Source organism: Rhinolophus ferrumequinum, chromosome 17 (assembly GCF_004115265.2).
Source record: "Rhinolophus ferrumequinum isolate MPI-CBG mRhiFer1 chromosome 17, mRhiFer1_v1.p, whole genome shotgun sequence".
NCBI classification, from domain to species: Eukaryota; Metazoa; Chordata; class Mammalia; order Chiroptera; family Rhinolophidae; genus Rhinolophus; species Rhinolophus ferrumequinum.
The window spans coordinates 51515047-51531800 of NC_046300.1; the positions used below are offsets into that span (position 1 = coordinate 51515047).

At 38.8% G+C, this 16754-nt stretch overlaps 1 protein-coding gene across 14 annotated transcripts in view; it reads right to left on the bottom strand.

The window, feature by feature from the left end:
* Nucleotides 1-16754, bottom strand: part of ERC2 (ELKS/RAB6-interacting/CAST family member 2) — a 923425-nt gene that overhangs the window by 887079 nt on the left and 19592 nt on the right. For all 14 annotated transcript variants that reach the window (XM_033133186.1, XM_033133187.1, XM_033133185.1 and 11 more), the window contains exon 2: nt 6196-6992. In XM_033133186.1, coding sequence (XP_032989077.1) covers nt 6196-6852 — 657 coding nt within the window. In that variant the 5' untranslated portion in view covers nt 6853-6992. The remainder of the gene's footprint in view (nt 1-6195; nt 6993-16754) is intronic.

Consider the following 16754-nt stretch of genomic DNA (forward strand, 5'->3'; position numbering starts at 1 on the left):
CTGAAGAGTCACTTGACCTACTTCATACTTCAAGTGAATACAAAATAAATCTCTGATGTGTTAAGTCCCTGAGATTCGAGGTTTGTTGATTACTGCAGCAAGATCTCCCCTATCCTGACCAATAGGTACTCATATACCCCTAAAAGGGATCCTAACATACGTCCGAGGTGAGAAAGAAGAGCACTTCAATTTTTGTGAAATAACTTGCTTTTTTTGTCAATTTTTATATTCTTTAGTCATATGTCACCCATAATACCCAAGGTAGCCTGTGATCATAGTAGGTTCCAAAACAAGGAAGGGGGACTGGGAGCACTCTTAACTATTCAATAGCTTCTGGCTTAAGGCAACATGGGATAGTTAATTTACCTAGTTTAAACTGAACTAACCCTCCTAAAATAAACAAGGGGTTTTAAATGTTTTTACTAAGAGCCAAAAAGTTTTGTGTCGCTAAAATTTACCTCAATATACTATTTATTTCACTTTGTCTCTTCCAGATTTCATTTTTTTTTAATGTCATAGAAGACATAATATATTGGCACAGTAGCACATCACGTAATTAATAAAAAAAAAATACATGTATAAGTGGGGATCTATGCTCAAAAAGATTTAATTATCAAGATAATTATAAGACCCAAAATCTATGGGATGCAGCGAAAGCAGTCCTAAGAAGGAAATTCATAGCATTGCAGGCCTACCTAAAAAAAAACAAGAAAAATCACTAATCAACAGTTTATCGTCACACTTAAGGGATCTGGAAAAAGAACAGCAAAATAAGCCCAAAGGGAGTACAAGGAAGGAAATAATAAAGATCAGAGTGGAAATAAATGAAATAGAAACCAGAAAAACAATACAAAAGATCAATTAATTCAAGAGTTGTTTTTTAGAGAAGATAAACAAAATCGGCAAACCTTTAGCCAGACTCACCAAAAAAAAAAAAAAAAAGAGAGAGGACCCAAATTAATAAAATCAGAAATGAAAGAGAAGTGACAACAGATACCACAGAAATACAACAAATTTTAAGAAATTACTATGCGCAACTATATGCCAACAAATTTGACAATCTGGAAGAAATGGACACATACAACCTTCCAAGGCTAACTCAAGAAGAAACAGAAAATCTGAATAGACTGATTACCCCAGGGAAATTGAATCAGTAATCAACAATCTCCCAACAAACAAAAGCCCTAGACCAGATGGCTTTACAGGTGAATTTTACAAAACATTCAAAAAAGAATTATCACCTATTCTCCTCAAGCTCTTCCAAAAAATCCAGAAGGAGGGAAGGCTCCCAAACACTTTTTATGAGGCCACTATCAGCCTGATCCCAAAATCAGACAAAGACTCTACAAAAAAAGAAAACTACAGGCCGATACCTCTAATGAACATAGAGGCAAAAATCCTCAACAAAATATTAGCAAACAGAATTCAGCAATACATTAAAAAGATCACACACCATGATCAAGTGGGATTCATCCCTGGTATGCAAGGGTGGTTCAACATCCACAGATCAATTAATGTGATACACCACATTAACAAAATGACAAATAAAAATCACACGATCATATCAGTAGATGCAGAAAAAGCATTTGACAAAATCCAGCTCCATTTATGATAAAAACCCTTAAGAAAGTGGGAATAGAGGGATTATATCTCAACATAATAGAGTCCATATAAGATAAACCCACAGCTAATATCATACTCAATGGGAAAAAGCTAAAACCATTCCCCTTAAGATCAAGAACAAGGCAAGGTTGCCCACCTTCTCCACTTCTATTCAACATAGTGCTGGAAGTTCTAGCCACAGCAATAAGACAAGAAAAAGAAATGAAAGGCATCCAAATTAGTAAGGAGGAAGTAAAATTGTCATTATACGCAGATGACATGATACCATATATAGAGAACCCTAAAGACTCCACCAAGAAACCATTAGAGGTGATAAATGAATTTACTAAAGTAGCAGGATACAAAATTAATATTCAGAAATCAGTTGCATTTGTACATACCAATAATAAAACATCAGAAGGAGAAATTAAGAAAACAATCCCATTTACAATTGCTTCAAAGACTATAAAATACCTGAGAATAAATTAAACCAAAGAAGTAAAAGATCTGTACTCAGAAAATTATAAGACACTGAAGAAACGAAAGAAGATACAAATAGATGGAAACACATACCATGTTCATGGATAAGAAGAATTAATAGAGTTAAAATGTCCATACTGCCTAAGGCAATATACATATTCAATGCAATTCCTATCAAACTACCAAAGATGTTTTTCACAGAAATAGAACATATAATCCTAAAATTTATATGGAACCATAAAAGACCCCAGATAACCTCGGCAATCTTGAGAAATAAGAACAAAGTGGGAGGTATAACAATACCTAACATCAAATTATACTAAAAGGCTACAGTAATCAAAACAGCATGGTACTGGCATAAAAACAGACACATAGATCAATGGAACAGAATAGAAAGCCCAGAAATAAATCCATGCCTATATGATCATTTATTCTACAACAATGGAAGCAAGAATTTATGGCGGGGTAAAGACAGTCTATTCAATAAATGGTGCTGGGAAACCTGGACAGACACATGAAAAAAAATGAAGTTGGACCACCTCCTTACACCATATACAAAAATAAATTCAAAATGGCTTAAAGACTTAAATGTCAGATCTGAAACCATAAAATTCCTTGAAGAAAATATAGGAAGAAATTTTACAGACATTACCTGGAGTAAGATTTTTACTGATATATCATCCCCTCAGGCAAGGGAAGTAAGAGAAAAAATAAACATGTAGGATTACATCAAACTAAAAAGTTTTTTCACAGCAAAGGAAACCATCAATGAAACAAAAAGGAATCCTACTGAATGGGAGAAGATATTTGCCAATGATATATCCAATAAGGGGTTAATATACAAAATTCATAAAAAACTCACTCCAACTCAACTCCAAAAAAACAAAGAACCCAATTAAAAAATGGGCAGAGGACATGAAGAGACATTTTTCTAAGAAAGACGTACAGATGGCAAACAGACATATGAAAACATGCTCAGCCTCACTAACCATCAGAGACATGCAAATAAAAACCACAATGAGATACCACCTCACCCCAGTCAAAATGGCTATCATCAACAAATCAACAAACAACATATGCTAGCGAGGATGTGGAGAAAAGGGAACCCTTGTGCACTGTTGGTGGGATTGTAGATTGGTGCAGCCATTATGGAAAACAGTATGGAGGTATCTCAAAAATCTGAAAATGGAACTACCTTATGATCCAGCAATTCCACTCCTAGGTATCTATCCGGAGAAATCCAAAACTCTAATTCAAAAAAATTTATGCACTCCTATGTTTATTGCAGCACTATACACAATAGCGAAGACATGGAAACAACCGAAATGCCCATCGGTAGATGACTGGATTAAGAAACTGTGGTACATTTATACAATGGAGTATTACGCAGCCATAAAGAAGAAAGAAATCTTACTGTTTGCAACAACATGGAAGGACCTAGAGAACATTATGTTAAGTGAAATAAGTCAGACAGAGAAAGAGAAATACCATATGATCTCACTTACATGTGGAATCTAAAGAAAAGAATAAATGAATGAACTAATCCGAAACCGTTTCAGAGACATAGAGGAAAAACTGAGGGTTGCTAGATGGGCGGGGGGGGGAGGGGATAAAAGGGAAGGTGAGGGGATTAGAAAGCACAGTCAGTAACCACAAGATTGCCACGGGGATACGAAAGTTAATTTGGGGCATGTAATCAATAATGTTGTGAAGATTTTGTAGGGTATCCGACGGACACTTGTCTCATTAGGGAGACCACCTCAGGGAAGATGTAGATGCCTGATCACTGCACTCTACACCTGAAGCTGAACAATCATGAATGTCAACTACAAGTCAACTACATACAATATATATGTATATAGTTACAAGAAGTGGAGTACAGCATTAGGAATAGAGACAGTGGAAATGTAATGGCTGTGTGCAATGTCAGAGGGGTAGTGGTGGATGGGGGGTGGGGGTACATTGTGAGGGATAGAAATGATAAATGTCTAACTATTACTTTGTTTTGTGCACCTTAAACTAATTAAGAAAAAAGATAATTATAAGATAAAAGTAATTTGGGAAGTGACAGTTTAGAGAATATTTTCAACTTTATAACTACTTGCATAATTCCTAAACTGCTTTAACCATTTCCCACAACAACTAAAAAAGGAAGAAAACCAGTACACAACTGGGGAAATGCACATAGCTATCACAGGTTCACAGGATTTCATGAACAAGCAAAGACAGAAAAAAGCAGAAATGATAGTGAAGAGCATTAATTTGATTTAGGAATAAAGAATAAAGCTTTCTGTTCCAACTAAAAATCACATTTCCACATCTAAAAACTAGCAAAGGCTTTGTCAGATAATCAAAGGGAAAACGTGGTTGCTTTCCACATATACAAGAAGAGCGAATAGCAGACTCTGATACAGAACGGAAATGCTTCTACTGGTGCTTGAAGTCCAATGGGGTAGTAGCCAGGGAAACAGATAGGTGGGTCAGCAGATGACCCTAAGAAAGACAGAGCACTTCATTAGGCCAACATAAAGACCAATTATCGGAGAATCACTGGTTTAGCCAAGTTAAAATTACCTAGATTTCTACAGAAAGTTAAACGATATCTTGGAATTGTTTTAGCCAAATGGCACAGCACCCTCTACTCCACACCTCTTATACTTATCTCACTACCACTAAGAAGTGAGGCTGGGATTTAAACCCAGGCATGTCTGACTCCAAAGCCCTTATGAAAATATTAATAGCATCATATAAATGAGCCTCACAAAACAGGTAGGATGTGAAAAATGGAGACTGGCTGGGTCTGAAAGAGAAGAAGCAGGGAGAAGGGGTGCTGAGAAGTCCTCCAGTAGAAGGTAATACAAAGAGCAAAAGCATGGAGGTAGAAAACCCTGAGTATGAACAGGAATTACCAAGTGGTGGTTCTGGTAGCATATGAGAGGTAGATGGAGGTGGTGCAAGATAATGCTGGAAAGACTGGCTCAGGTTTTCCAGTAAAAAACTCAGCCAAAGAAGTAGACTTCATTCTGAAGGCAATGAGTAATTATTGACGGTTTTAAAGCAGGGGGATGGCATAACTGCAGGTAGACACTGGGAAAACTAATCTTGCTATGATATGAAGGTGGATTAAAGAAGAGAAAGGTGTCTTGCACACAGTATGTACTTAATTAATATTAAATAGATGAGGCAGAAATTTATTGTGTTTCTCTAACATGATATCAAACCCATTCTACCCAATCCCATTTAATATTGCTCAACTTGCTATTTAGAGAACAAACTCCACTCATTCTAGAATGAAATAATGCTGCCGGTGCTTAAAAAAAAAAGATCAATTCACCAGTAAAATGTGGCCCTCTTAATGCTGCTGTTAAAATATCTACTCTTGGGGCAGCTGGATGGCTCAGTTGGTTAGAGTTCAAGCTCTGAACAACAGGGTTGCCAGTTCGATTCCCACATGGGCCAGTGAGCTGTGCACCCTCCACAACTAAACTGAAGACAACAAGCTGTCACTGAGCTTCTGGAGGGGCAGCTGGATGGCTCAGTTGGTTGGAGCGCAAGCTCTCAAGACGATTGCCAGTTCAATTCCCGCATGGGATGGTGGGCTGTGCCCCCTGCAACTAAAGATTGAAAACAGTGACTGGACTTGGGGCTGAGCTTCGTCCTCCACAACTAGATTAAAGGACAATGACTTGGAGCTGATGGGCCCTGGAGAAACACACTGTTGCCCAATATTCCCCAATAAAATTAAAAAAAAAAGTCTACCCTTGCAAAAATTAACATTTTCCTCTTCTATTCAGAGAGAAGTATATCTGAGCTGCTGTGTGACTGCTGAAAAAAAAAAAAAAAACAAAATTAACCAAGCGTAAAAGTTAGGCAGTGAGGAGTGATTCCCCCCTCTTCTGCAGCAATGTGAAAGGTTATTAGAAAATAAGGAGATCACAAGCAGTAATCTCATATTTCCTATGTCCTCTTATAGTCTCCAAGTCAAAATTACTGAGTCATAGCTTTCTTGATGATGCCAAACTTTCTTCTGCACAGGTTGTATACCATTTGCAAAGCATCAACTACTCAATGAGAAGCCCAGGTTGAAAAACACTGAGATGAGTCATAACCTACCTGATTTTCTTCATGGGAAACCCTCATCTGCTCCTTGAGGACGGACATCCGGGCTGCCTCTTCTTTCCTCAAGACTCTTTCCTTCTTGAGCTCAGGACTCCAGAAGGTTTTGATACTGTTCATGGAAGATCCCAACTTGCTGTCCTTGATGTCTAGCTCTTTCCGAAGGAAGTCATTCTCTCTCTGAAGTTCCTTGAGCTGGGCCTGAAGGTCTAACATTGTGCTATCTCTAACTTGCCTCAACATGGAGGGGACTTGATGGTGGTGATGATGGGACGAGCTGGTCAGACCACCATGTTGATCCGTATAAGAAAGGACATCTGTGTGGGAAAGTCCAGCGGAAGCAATATTGGGACTACTCCCCATGGCTGTGACTCGGCCTCCGTACACAGCTCTATTTGTGGCCCTCCCCAGGGTCATGGTGCCCTTTGGGTAAGTTGTCGAAGCCACCCCCTCATGATCACTCAGATACATGGGTCCAGATGTAGCATAGGCTGCATTAAGAGACTGAATATTCTCCATGGACAGAGTCTTACCCGTTCCCCCACCTCCCCCACTGCTTGTTCTTCGATGGCCCAAACGAGGAGATCTTGGCAAACGAGGAGATCTGGAAGGACTCCCTTCCAGATTGGTGATTGTTCTTGCGCTTCCATACATTTTTCTTCTATTATGAGGTGCTGCTTAGGAGAAGAAATATTATACTAAGTTGGAGATTAAGCCAATATTTCCACTGTTGGCCAGAATTTTCACTGCATTCTTTTCATATTCTGTACCAGGAAATGACTCTAATCAGAGATCTGAAAAATGAGAAAAAGGATAATCAAAAACAAACTTCTTTAGAACTCTGACTATAACTTCATTATTTTTAAAAATATGTATAGATAGATATAGTTTGATGATGATGATAATCGATGATCAATAGATAGATAGATAGTCATACCCATGTTCATTAAAAAAAAGTGACCCCAAAACTTTACTTACTGCATCTAAACATTTTGTAAATTACACCCACCCTGCTCCCAAGCAAGGTCAAAATTTCTCAGAGCAAAAAAGATCCTCCTTTTCCTTAGGAAAACAAAGCTCTGCATTTTGGTTTGTGCTAAGTGACAGTTGGGACCTCCAGAAAATTCACATAGAATTCCTCATCATAGAGACCTTAGTTGTAAAATACTCCCTCCTCAGATATGACCCCGATACACAAGTGGCTTGACAGTGATCTGAGAAGATGTTGCTTCCTAGGATGTCAAATAACAGTCAGTCATGTTGTTACTTCCCCTCCTGTACCCATTACAGATATCAGTGATCCATCCTGGTCCTGTTTTCCACTAGATTCAGAACTCTTCTCAACACATCACTCTAGATAGTTTACCACCAATCAGTTGCACTGACACGAGTTAGAACCTATCGGCCATCTTGGAGCTAAAAGAAAATGAGGTGGATCAACCAATGAGACTCCCCTACGTATAGCCAGATCCTAAATGCTATCACAGAGAATATGACAATCCTGTCTCTTTCCCCTTTCGTGTACATCTTTCAGGCTCATTTGGGGACTTCTTTTCCATTTTGGATGACGAAAATATTCATGACATCCCCTCCACACCTGTGAGAAGTAGCACAGGAGAACAATGCATCATGTTAGAGTTCCAGGTCCATAACCTCTAGAGAAAAGTAGAAGCTCCCTGTCATGGTTACTCAAGTACATTGGTGCAGATTGTATGTAACCAGGGCTACAGAGCTGTGATTGTCCCTTCAATGCTAGGATCCAAATGACTTTAATGGGGTGTATCATGGCCTCCTGCTCTTCCTCTTAGGGTGTTTTTGGTATACTGTCTTTTTCTTCAGATTTAAGACAATAGGAGCACAAATCCTGGAGAGCCGCCAAACCGAGGTTCAAATCTCCACTCTAACAACCAACTAGTTGACTGACTTTGGCAAATTATTTAACTGTTATGAGCTTCCTTTCTCCAATTAATAAAATGTGGGTAAAACCACCTAACTCATAGTAGTCTGAAAAAAAGAAGATGATGTTTATAAAACACCTAGTTCGACGCCTAGCACAGGACAGTCAACAGTTTTTGTTGGCAGTGTCAATGAGACAAGTACATTAATAGCAATATACAGAGCATCCTTTATTTTTACCTGCCTATCATTCATTCTCCCTCTCCTCCCCCCACTTTCTGGTAACACTATCTCTATTTTCCTTAGGGAAATTTTCCCCAACCCTCTACTCACAGTTCATTAGGTTTAGGCAAGGCTGATTCCCTCTACTCTATCCTGGATGGTGTCGGGGTGAGAATATGACCCAGGCCCGGCCAATCATCATATTCCATCCCCTAGACATGGCAGCTGGTTTGGCGATGGACATGTGACCCACACTGGTCCAAAAAGACTCCATACTTTAGCTGAAACAACTGTGAAAGATAAACTCCTTTTCAGCTGGAATTACTTATTTTCAAGATGGAGTTTCTGAGCACTACGAGCTGAAAAGGGCTTCCTTGAGAGTGAAGCTAATAAAAAGAAAAGCAGAGTCAAACTTTTAATAGTGTGAAATCAAGCCAGGTGACATCGCTTGGTACCCTGCACCCAGCAGTCACTGAAGCGACATCTACCCGTAGGCCATTTTAGTTACATATGCCAGGTAGACTGACTGCATCAACAGCCCCAGTTCTTCGCCCCTTCTTGTATCTGCCTCCTCAGCAGAGCCCTCACAATCTGACTCTGGATTCCATCGTATGACTTGCTTTGGCCAATAAGGAGATAAATGTGAAGCAAGTGAAGGACTGAAACAACACTTGCGTATTTGCTGTCTTGCTCATTTTCCTCTGCCATAGAGATTAGAACATGCCCAGCATAGCCTGCTTGAAGATAAGAAACAAAATAGAGTCAAGGAGTCCTAACCAACAGCCAAACAACCCCAAGACATTTGAGCAAGCCCAGCCAAGACCAGCAGAGGTGCCTGACCAACCAGCAGCTGACCACAGATGCATGAGCAAGTCCAGCTGAGGGCCACTGAACCCCACACACTCATGAACTAAATAAATACTTCTTAGTATGTCACTGAGGTTTTGTGGTTGGTTGTTCTGTAGCATTACTGGGGCAACAGGGAACTGATACATTCACCCATAGATTTTCTTTTTTACTACATTCAATTCTAGTCAGGGTATCTGTCACTTGTCCCTAAAGAGTCCTCACATATAGTATGAAGAAATATTTCCCTTGAAGGCTTCTCCTTTCCCTAAAAAGTCCCTACAAAGGATTATACACCTGTCTCTAACTAAGGAACTTAGTTTCAAATGTGCATGTTGCTCAGAGCTTAATTTTGTTTTACTTGATAAGATACAAAAATCATTTTGTATCTAACATTTTTGCATGAATAACCTGTTCTGTATTTTTAAAAAAGGTGAATCAACAGTTCTAACAATCAGAATTCAGTCTACATAGATGACAGAGACAGACAGACCATCGTGAAATAATCTGACCATTACGTGAATATGTAACGAGATGGAAAGATGTTGACGACACACTAGTAACGCGGCGGGGTGGGGGTGGGGGGCAGGAAACAGACTACAAAATATTTTTCTGGTTTACTCAGACTTTTGTATTATAAGACACATATATACACACTAACTTGCAGAGAAGACTGGAACAACACACATCACAATGTTAACAGTGGTGGGAGCCCAAGTGGTTTTCATTTTCTTCCTTTTGTTTATTGGCATCTTCTACCTTTTTGGTAATATATAAAGATCTTTCCTATTGTCTTGTTGCTCTATATTTCATTTATGTCTGCTCTGATCTTTGTTCTTTTCTTCCTTCTACTAATGTTGAGCTTAGTTTGTTCCTCTTTTCCTAGTTCCTTTAAACGTAAAGTTAGATTGTTTGATCTTTCTTTTTTCTTAAGGTAGGTTGTTTATCATTATGACTTAAGAAAACAATTTTTTCATCTATAATTCCAACAGTTAAATAAATTTGTTTTGTGCTTAAAATCTAGTAATCTATGTCCCAGCTGGGCAATGACTTATAAAATCATCTTCTTATCTAAGAAAGCAGAAGAGACTAGAAGCCCAGCTGGCCAAGGTTTTAGAGAATTGCAATAACCAAGAAACAAAAAGTGGAGTTCGCTCCTTTGGAAAGACACATACACATAACATAAAATACACAGAGGTATATTAACTTGTTGAAATAATGTTTCTTTATTTAAAGAGCAATACATGTTGACAATGGCCCACAGTTTCCTTGGGTTCTCCTTTTCTAGGTTTAGTATCAGGTTTATACTAGTGTCATAGACTGGATTGAGAAGCTTTCAATTTTTCATATGTTATGGAACAGCTAGATGTTCCAGATATGAGACTTCTCCATTCCGGACAGGTTTGGTAGAACACACCCATAAAATTGAATGGGCTTAGTTGCTGATTATCTTTTCATGTTTTACTTTGTTTATTGATCTATTAAAGTTTGCTATCTATTTGTGTCAATAATCACAAAAATGTTTCTTCAGAAACAGTCCATTTCAAAGAAAAAGGAGAAAAAAAACAAAAAACAGTCCATTCCATCCAGATATTACAATCTTACTGGTATTCCTTTGTATAAATTTTCCTTACAAATTTTTTAATTGCCTCCAGTTATGTCCAGTTATGTCCCCAGCTCATGCCTAATGTGGTTTGTATCTTTCTTTTTCTCTTAATGACAATATGACAGATGTTCATCTATTGTTTAGTGTTTAAAAGATACAGCTTTTGGTTTTATTGACATATTTTACTCTATTCTGTCTTTCGTTTGATCAGTATCTCTTTATCCTTTGTAATAACTTATACTTCCTTTGTGTTGAGTTACGTTTGCATTTGTGCATTCAAGGTTAATTTATCTTCGATCGTATTATCTGATTAATGCATGTAAGATTATACCCATTGCCTGCATATTCCAGGACTGTGTGTATAGAACTCATTTGTAAATGACTATTTTTCTTTTGAAATTTTTTTTCTATTCCAGGAATTATTCAGAAGGATATATTTAAATGTCAAAGTCGACAGAAGTTTTTGGCTACAACTTTGTAGTTTTAAGTTTACGACACTGGTTCACAGAATATAACGCACGTCTTCTAATCTTAGATATTTGTCAAGAATTTCTAATTAGCCTAATAAATAACCAATTTTCTTACCTGTTAAAACAACTAATAGATAATTACAGAAAATTTTTAAAATACAGATCTATATACAGAAGAAATTAAAAACACTCTCAATCCTGTCACTCATAGAAAAACTCTGTTATCAAGGTGATGTTGCTCCCAATTCTTTTCAAGTGTGTGTGTGTGTGTGTGTGTGTGTGTGTGTGTGTGTATAATACATATACATATACAATTTTAAACAAAATGAGTATTATATTCTATACAAAGTCTTCTACTCTCCTTTCTCTTCAATGGTTTGATATTTAAAATCATCTCCTTTTTCCATTTAACATTAATGTCATAAAATATTTCTCTACAACATGATTTTTAATGACTACCATGAGTCTCCAAAAATGGCCACCAAATTTCTGTCCCTTCCTGTACACATTTGTCGCTCCTTCCATCAAGAAATGGATTCTATTTCCTTCTACTTGAATCTGGGCTGGCCTTGTGACTGCTTTGACCAACAGATACGACAGGAATGACACTGTTCCAGCTCTGGGCCAAGACCTAAAGAGGCACAACAGTTTCTGTTTTTGTTCTCTTAAAACCCAGAGACGTAAGGCCCAAGCTATTCTACTGGAAAGAGAAGCCACACAGAAAGACACTAGAAGATGAGACACCACATGGAAAAACGGGTCATGAGAAGAAGAACTAAAGTATCCAGCCAATAACCAGCACCAAGAAACCACACACATGAGACAAGCCAACTTGAACCTTCCAGCCCAGCTGCCAAGTGAAATCAGCTACATGAGTGACAACCAATACTATGTGTAACAGAAAAACTGCCCAGAGTGATGGGAAACAATTTTTTTACTTTATATTTTTAATAATGGCTTATTTTTCAATTACAGTTGACATACAATATTATATTAGTATCAGGTGTACACCATAGTGATTAGACATTTATGTAACTTACAAAGTGATCACCTCAATAAATCTAGTACCCATCTGACACCATACATAGTTATTACAATATTATTGACTATAGTCCTTCTGCTATACTTTATACCATCATGACTATTTTGTAACTACCAATTTGTACTTAACCTCATCTCTTTTACCCCCCACCAATCTGGCAACCCTCAAAGGATTCTCTGTATCTCACTCTGTTTCTGTTTTGTTTGTTCGTTTATTTTGTTCTTTAGATTCCACATATGAGTAAAATCATATGGCATTTGTCTTTGTGTGATTTACTCCACTCAGCACAATACCCCCTAGGTCCATCGATGTTGTTGAAGATGGCAAGATTTGATTCTTTCTAAGGCTGAATACTATTTCATTGTATACATGTACCACCACTTCTTTATCCAGTCATCCATTAATGGACACCCAGGTTGCCTCGATATCTCAGCAATTGTAAACAATGCTGCAATGAACTTATAGATTCATATGTTCCTTTAAAGTAGCGTTTTGGGTTTCTTCAGATAAATACCCAGCAGTGGAATAGCTGGGTCCTTTTTTATCTCTTTTTATAGCCTTTGTTTTAAACATTTTTGTCTGGTATAAGTATTGCTACCCCAGCTTTTTCTTTTTTTCCCCCCATTATCATGAAATATCTTTTTCCATCTTTGCTTTCAGTCTGTGTGTATCTTTCAGTCTGAAGTGAGTCTCTTGTAGGCAACATATGTAAGGATCTTGTTTTATTATCCATTCAGCCACCCTATCTTTTGGTTGGAGCATTTAATCCATTTACATTTAAAGTAATTCTTGATAGACATTAGTTATTGCCATTTTATTATTCATATTTTTGCTGGGTTTTTTCTTCTTCTTCTTAAAGAAGTCCCTTTGTTATTTCTCATAATACTGGTTGGTGGTGATAAACTCGTTTAGGTTTTTCTTGTCTGAGAAGCTCTTTATGTGTCCTTTGTTTAGTTCTTGCTCTGGAACTTTGTTTTAGTCTTTCATTTGGGAAATGTTTCTTTGTCTCCCCATTTTGGCAGCCTCCCTATGTTTGTTTCTACATATTAGGTAGAGCTGCTATATCTCCCAGTCTTAGTAGAGTGGTCTTATGTAGTAGGTGTTCTGTGGGGCCCAGTGGCACAGTCTCCCTAGTCACCTGAGCAGGGTACTATAGGTGTGTCCCTTGTGTGAGTTGTGTGTGTCCTCCTGCTGTAGTTGAGCCTTGGTTACTATTTGCACATCAATAGGAGGCTGGGCTGATTGGTTGTGAGGACTCGCTGTGACTAAAGTGGAAGAGCTGTTGTGCAGTATTTGACCCTACAAAGCAGGATTTCCTTTAGCAGGGCTCTGGTGCCTGCCCAGTCTGCCTTTTGGGTGTGTCATCCAAGGATGCAGCTGGGTGGTGTTCCAGCTCAGTCCAAAGCCAGCCACCAGGCCTGCCAGCCCCAGAGCCTGCTAAGGACCCCCACAGCAGGCCAAGCTCAGCTGCAGCCTGTGTCCTGCTAGGGGCCACCTGGAATAAGCCACAGAGCAATCTGTAGATGGCCACCATCTGCACTGGGCTTGGAGGTACCTGGAAGAGGCCAACCCTCAAACCAAGGCCAACTGCTACCAGGCTTGGGGCTGCTCATCAAGAGGTACATGGCACACCAAGGCCACATGCTGCCTGTTTGGGGTTTGTGAACTTTTGAGATATTTTAGGAAAGTCCACAGCATGAGCCAAGACAGGTCGTGTGTATGGAAAAACCACTGGAAGCAACTTGGGTGGATCCACAATTTGGGTGGGGCCGTATCTTAGGAAATCACCAGGGAAGGGCAAACAGAGTTAGCCAAGCTGATGGAGACTCAGATATAGCACCCGCCTGGGTGTGGGGAGAACTCAATAAAGAAATAATGGCTTCTGCCAGCATTTCCGTCTGGGAGATAGCTGCCCCTCTAGCCCTTGCCCTGAAGCCAGACAACTCAGTTCCTCCCTGTATGTCCCTGCTGCCTTTCAAGCTGCTGTCCTAGTTCTGGAGCTCAGAACAAGTGAGTCCATCAACGAGTAAGTCCACGTGTGGGACCTCTAAGCGGAACACCTGGGGTTCCATCCCCCCTCCATCCCATTCAGCTACAATCTCCACTGATTTTCACAGTCAGAAGTTGTGGGGACTTCTCTTCCCAGCCCTGGAACCCTGGCTGGGGAGCCTGGAGTAGGGCTGAGGGCCCTTGTTTTTCAGGGGTAACCTCCTCATCTGAAATATCCCTTCTGATTTTTAACTTCCACACGTGGGTGTGGGACCAGCACATTCCACGTCTCCACCTCTCCTACCAGTCTTGACGTGTCTTCTTCTATATATCCTTAGTTATAGGGCTTCTGTTCAGCTGGACTTCAGGTGATTCTCAATGATGGTTGTTGCATAATTTAGTTGTAATTTTGATGTGGTCATTAGAGAATGCAAGCACAGCGTTTACCTACTCTGCCATCTTGACCAGAAATCAGGAAATAATAAATTATTGTTTAAAGCCTCCTGAGTTAGGGGGTTTTTTGGTGGTGGTGGTTGTTGTTACACAGCAAAAAAAAAAAAAAAAAATCCTGAAAAAGTCAATGTTTCATTGAATGGTTATCTATTCATTTATTGAACCAATCATCTATCATGGGACACTTACGTTATTTCTTTTTAAAATGGCAACATCATAATTAATATTCTGATTGATAAAGCTCTTTATACATCTCTTATTACTTCCCAAAATAAAGTTCTAGAAGTAGAATTACAAGAAAGAAATTTAAAGGCTCTGCATACCAATGATCAAAATTCCCCCAGAAATGTTGAAATAATTTACATTCATATCCTTACCCTTGTCTATTTTTCCTCCACAGCCTTTACTCTTTATTCTCAACATATCCTGGAAGCCACCGTCTTCTCCTGAGAGCACGAAAAAAATCCCGAATTACCCAACTCAGGATCACAGCTCTGCATATTCAGTAAACACACCTTAAGAAGTAATACCAATGCTGTGCTATATCAGCTCTGCTTTAGGCCAATGCTTCCTCGATAGCTTGGTAAACGTTCAGATAAACAAGGCTAACAGGGTTTTGATTTTACACCAAGATGTCTCAGAGACTTTCAGACACTAATGTGTCTGAAATTGAGTATATAATGTAGCTTTCCCCAAATTTATTTTCCCTTCAGAATACCTGAAAACTTTTCACTGAACATTTGGATTCATTCATTAATAAATATTTTTTAAGCATCAGCTTAATTCCCAGTGTTGAATGCTGGGGATAAAGCACTGATTGAGATGGACACAGCTTCTGTCTATGGAAAGTTTACCCATGAGAATAGACTTGCTCAGAGTTTTCTTCATCTCAGATCTAACATGATTTGGGAGGAAGATGGTTAGAGGAACTAGGCAGTATTTTAAGAGCAGGGACATGAAACTGACCCAAGAGAATCAGAACTGAGCTCTAAAGAGGGAAATAGAAAAGACCAAAATAATGACTGGTTGGAGTTTTGGCCCTACCAGGACAAGAAATAAATATAATTCTGTATTCATTTTTCAAGCACTCAGTAAAGAAGCCAGAATGTCCAAAGGAACACAAGTCAGTCAGCAGCAATCTGTGTGTCTAAGAAGTGAAGAAACAGGCTGATGTTGCCTCCTCCAAGATCCCATCAGACAAGAGGTACTTTGTACAATTCCACAGAATTTATCAAATCAAATGAGAACTTCAGAGAACATTAAAATGGTCACAGAATAATTTCTTCACCACTATACGTCTGCTTCTTAACAGTACATTTTAATTAGTGACCTAGGCCCAACACTTTATTTGGCAAGTAGTCTCTTCCACCAATTGACAAAAAGCAGGGCTGGTTTCCTGGAACAATTTTCACCCTTAAAGCTGCAGCAAGCACATAGAGTGCTGTCGATTTCATAGATCAGGTAAAGGCCCAGCGCCTAGGTAAACCAAAGGCGGGTTCCCACGGCTGTCAGGTCCTAAGTCTCGTGATTCCTACTTGTTCTACTGAGTCACGCACAGCTTCCCCTCCCCCTGCCCCAGCTGTGTTTAAGTCTCCTGATATATTTTTAGGAACTTGTTTTGATACTAAGGCTTTTTTCGGTTAGTCTCCTAATTCTCATCTATCCTAATTTTTTTTTTCAGTTCTGTAAAATGAAGCCCTGAGATGGAGCAAAAAGATCAACTTCATTCAGCAATCAATAATGCAATGATGTCTTCTATTTCCCATTACTGACTGCACAAAAACCATTTCTAAGCTTTTCCACCCAGCTATAAATGCATTATAGGAAATAAGGTAGTTAAAACCTTATTGTTGTAAATACTATTATGAGGCCAAGATAAGCTCAATCATTGCGCTTTCTCGTAAACTCTTAAAAACACTGTTTTCTTATATATTTGTGATGTACAATCCTACAGAGGATAAATTATTAATTAGATCAAACCGTGCACAGAAACAGAAAAACGTTGCTGAGTATGACACCAAAGAAATTAATT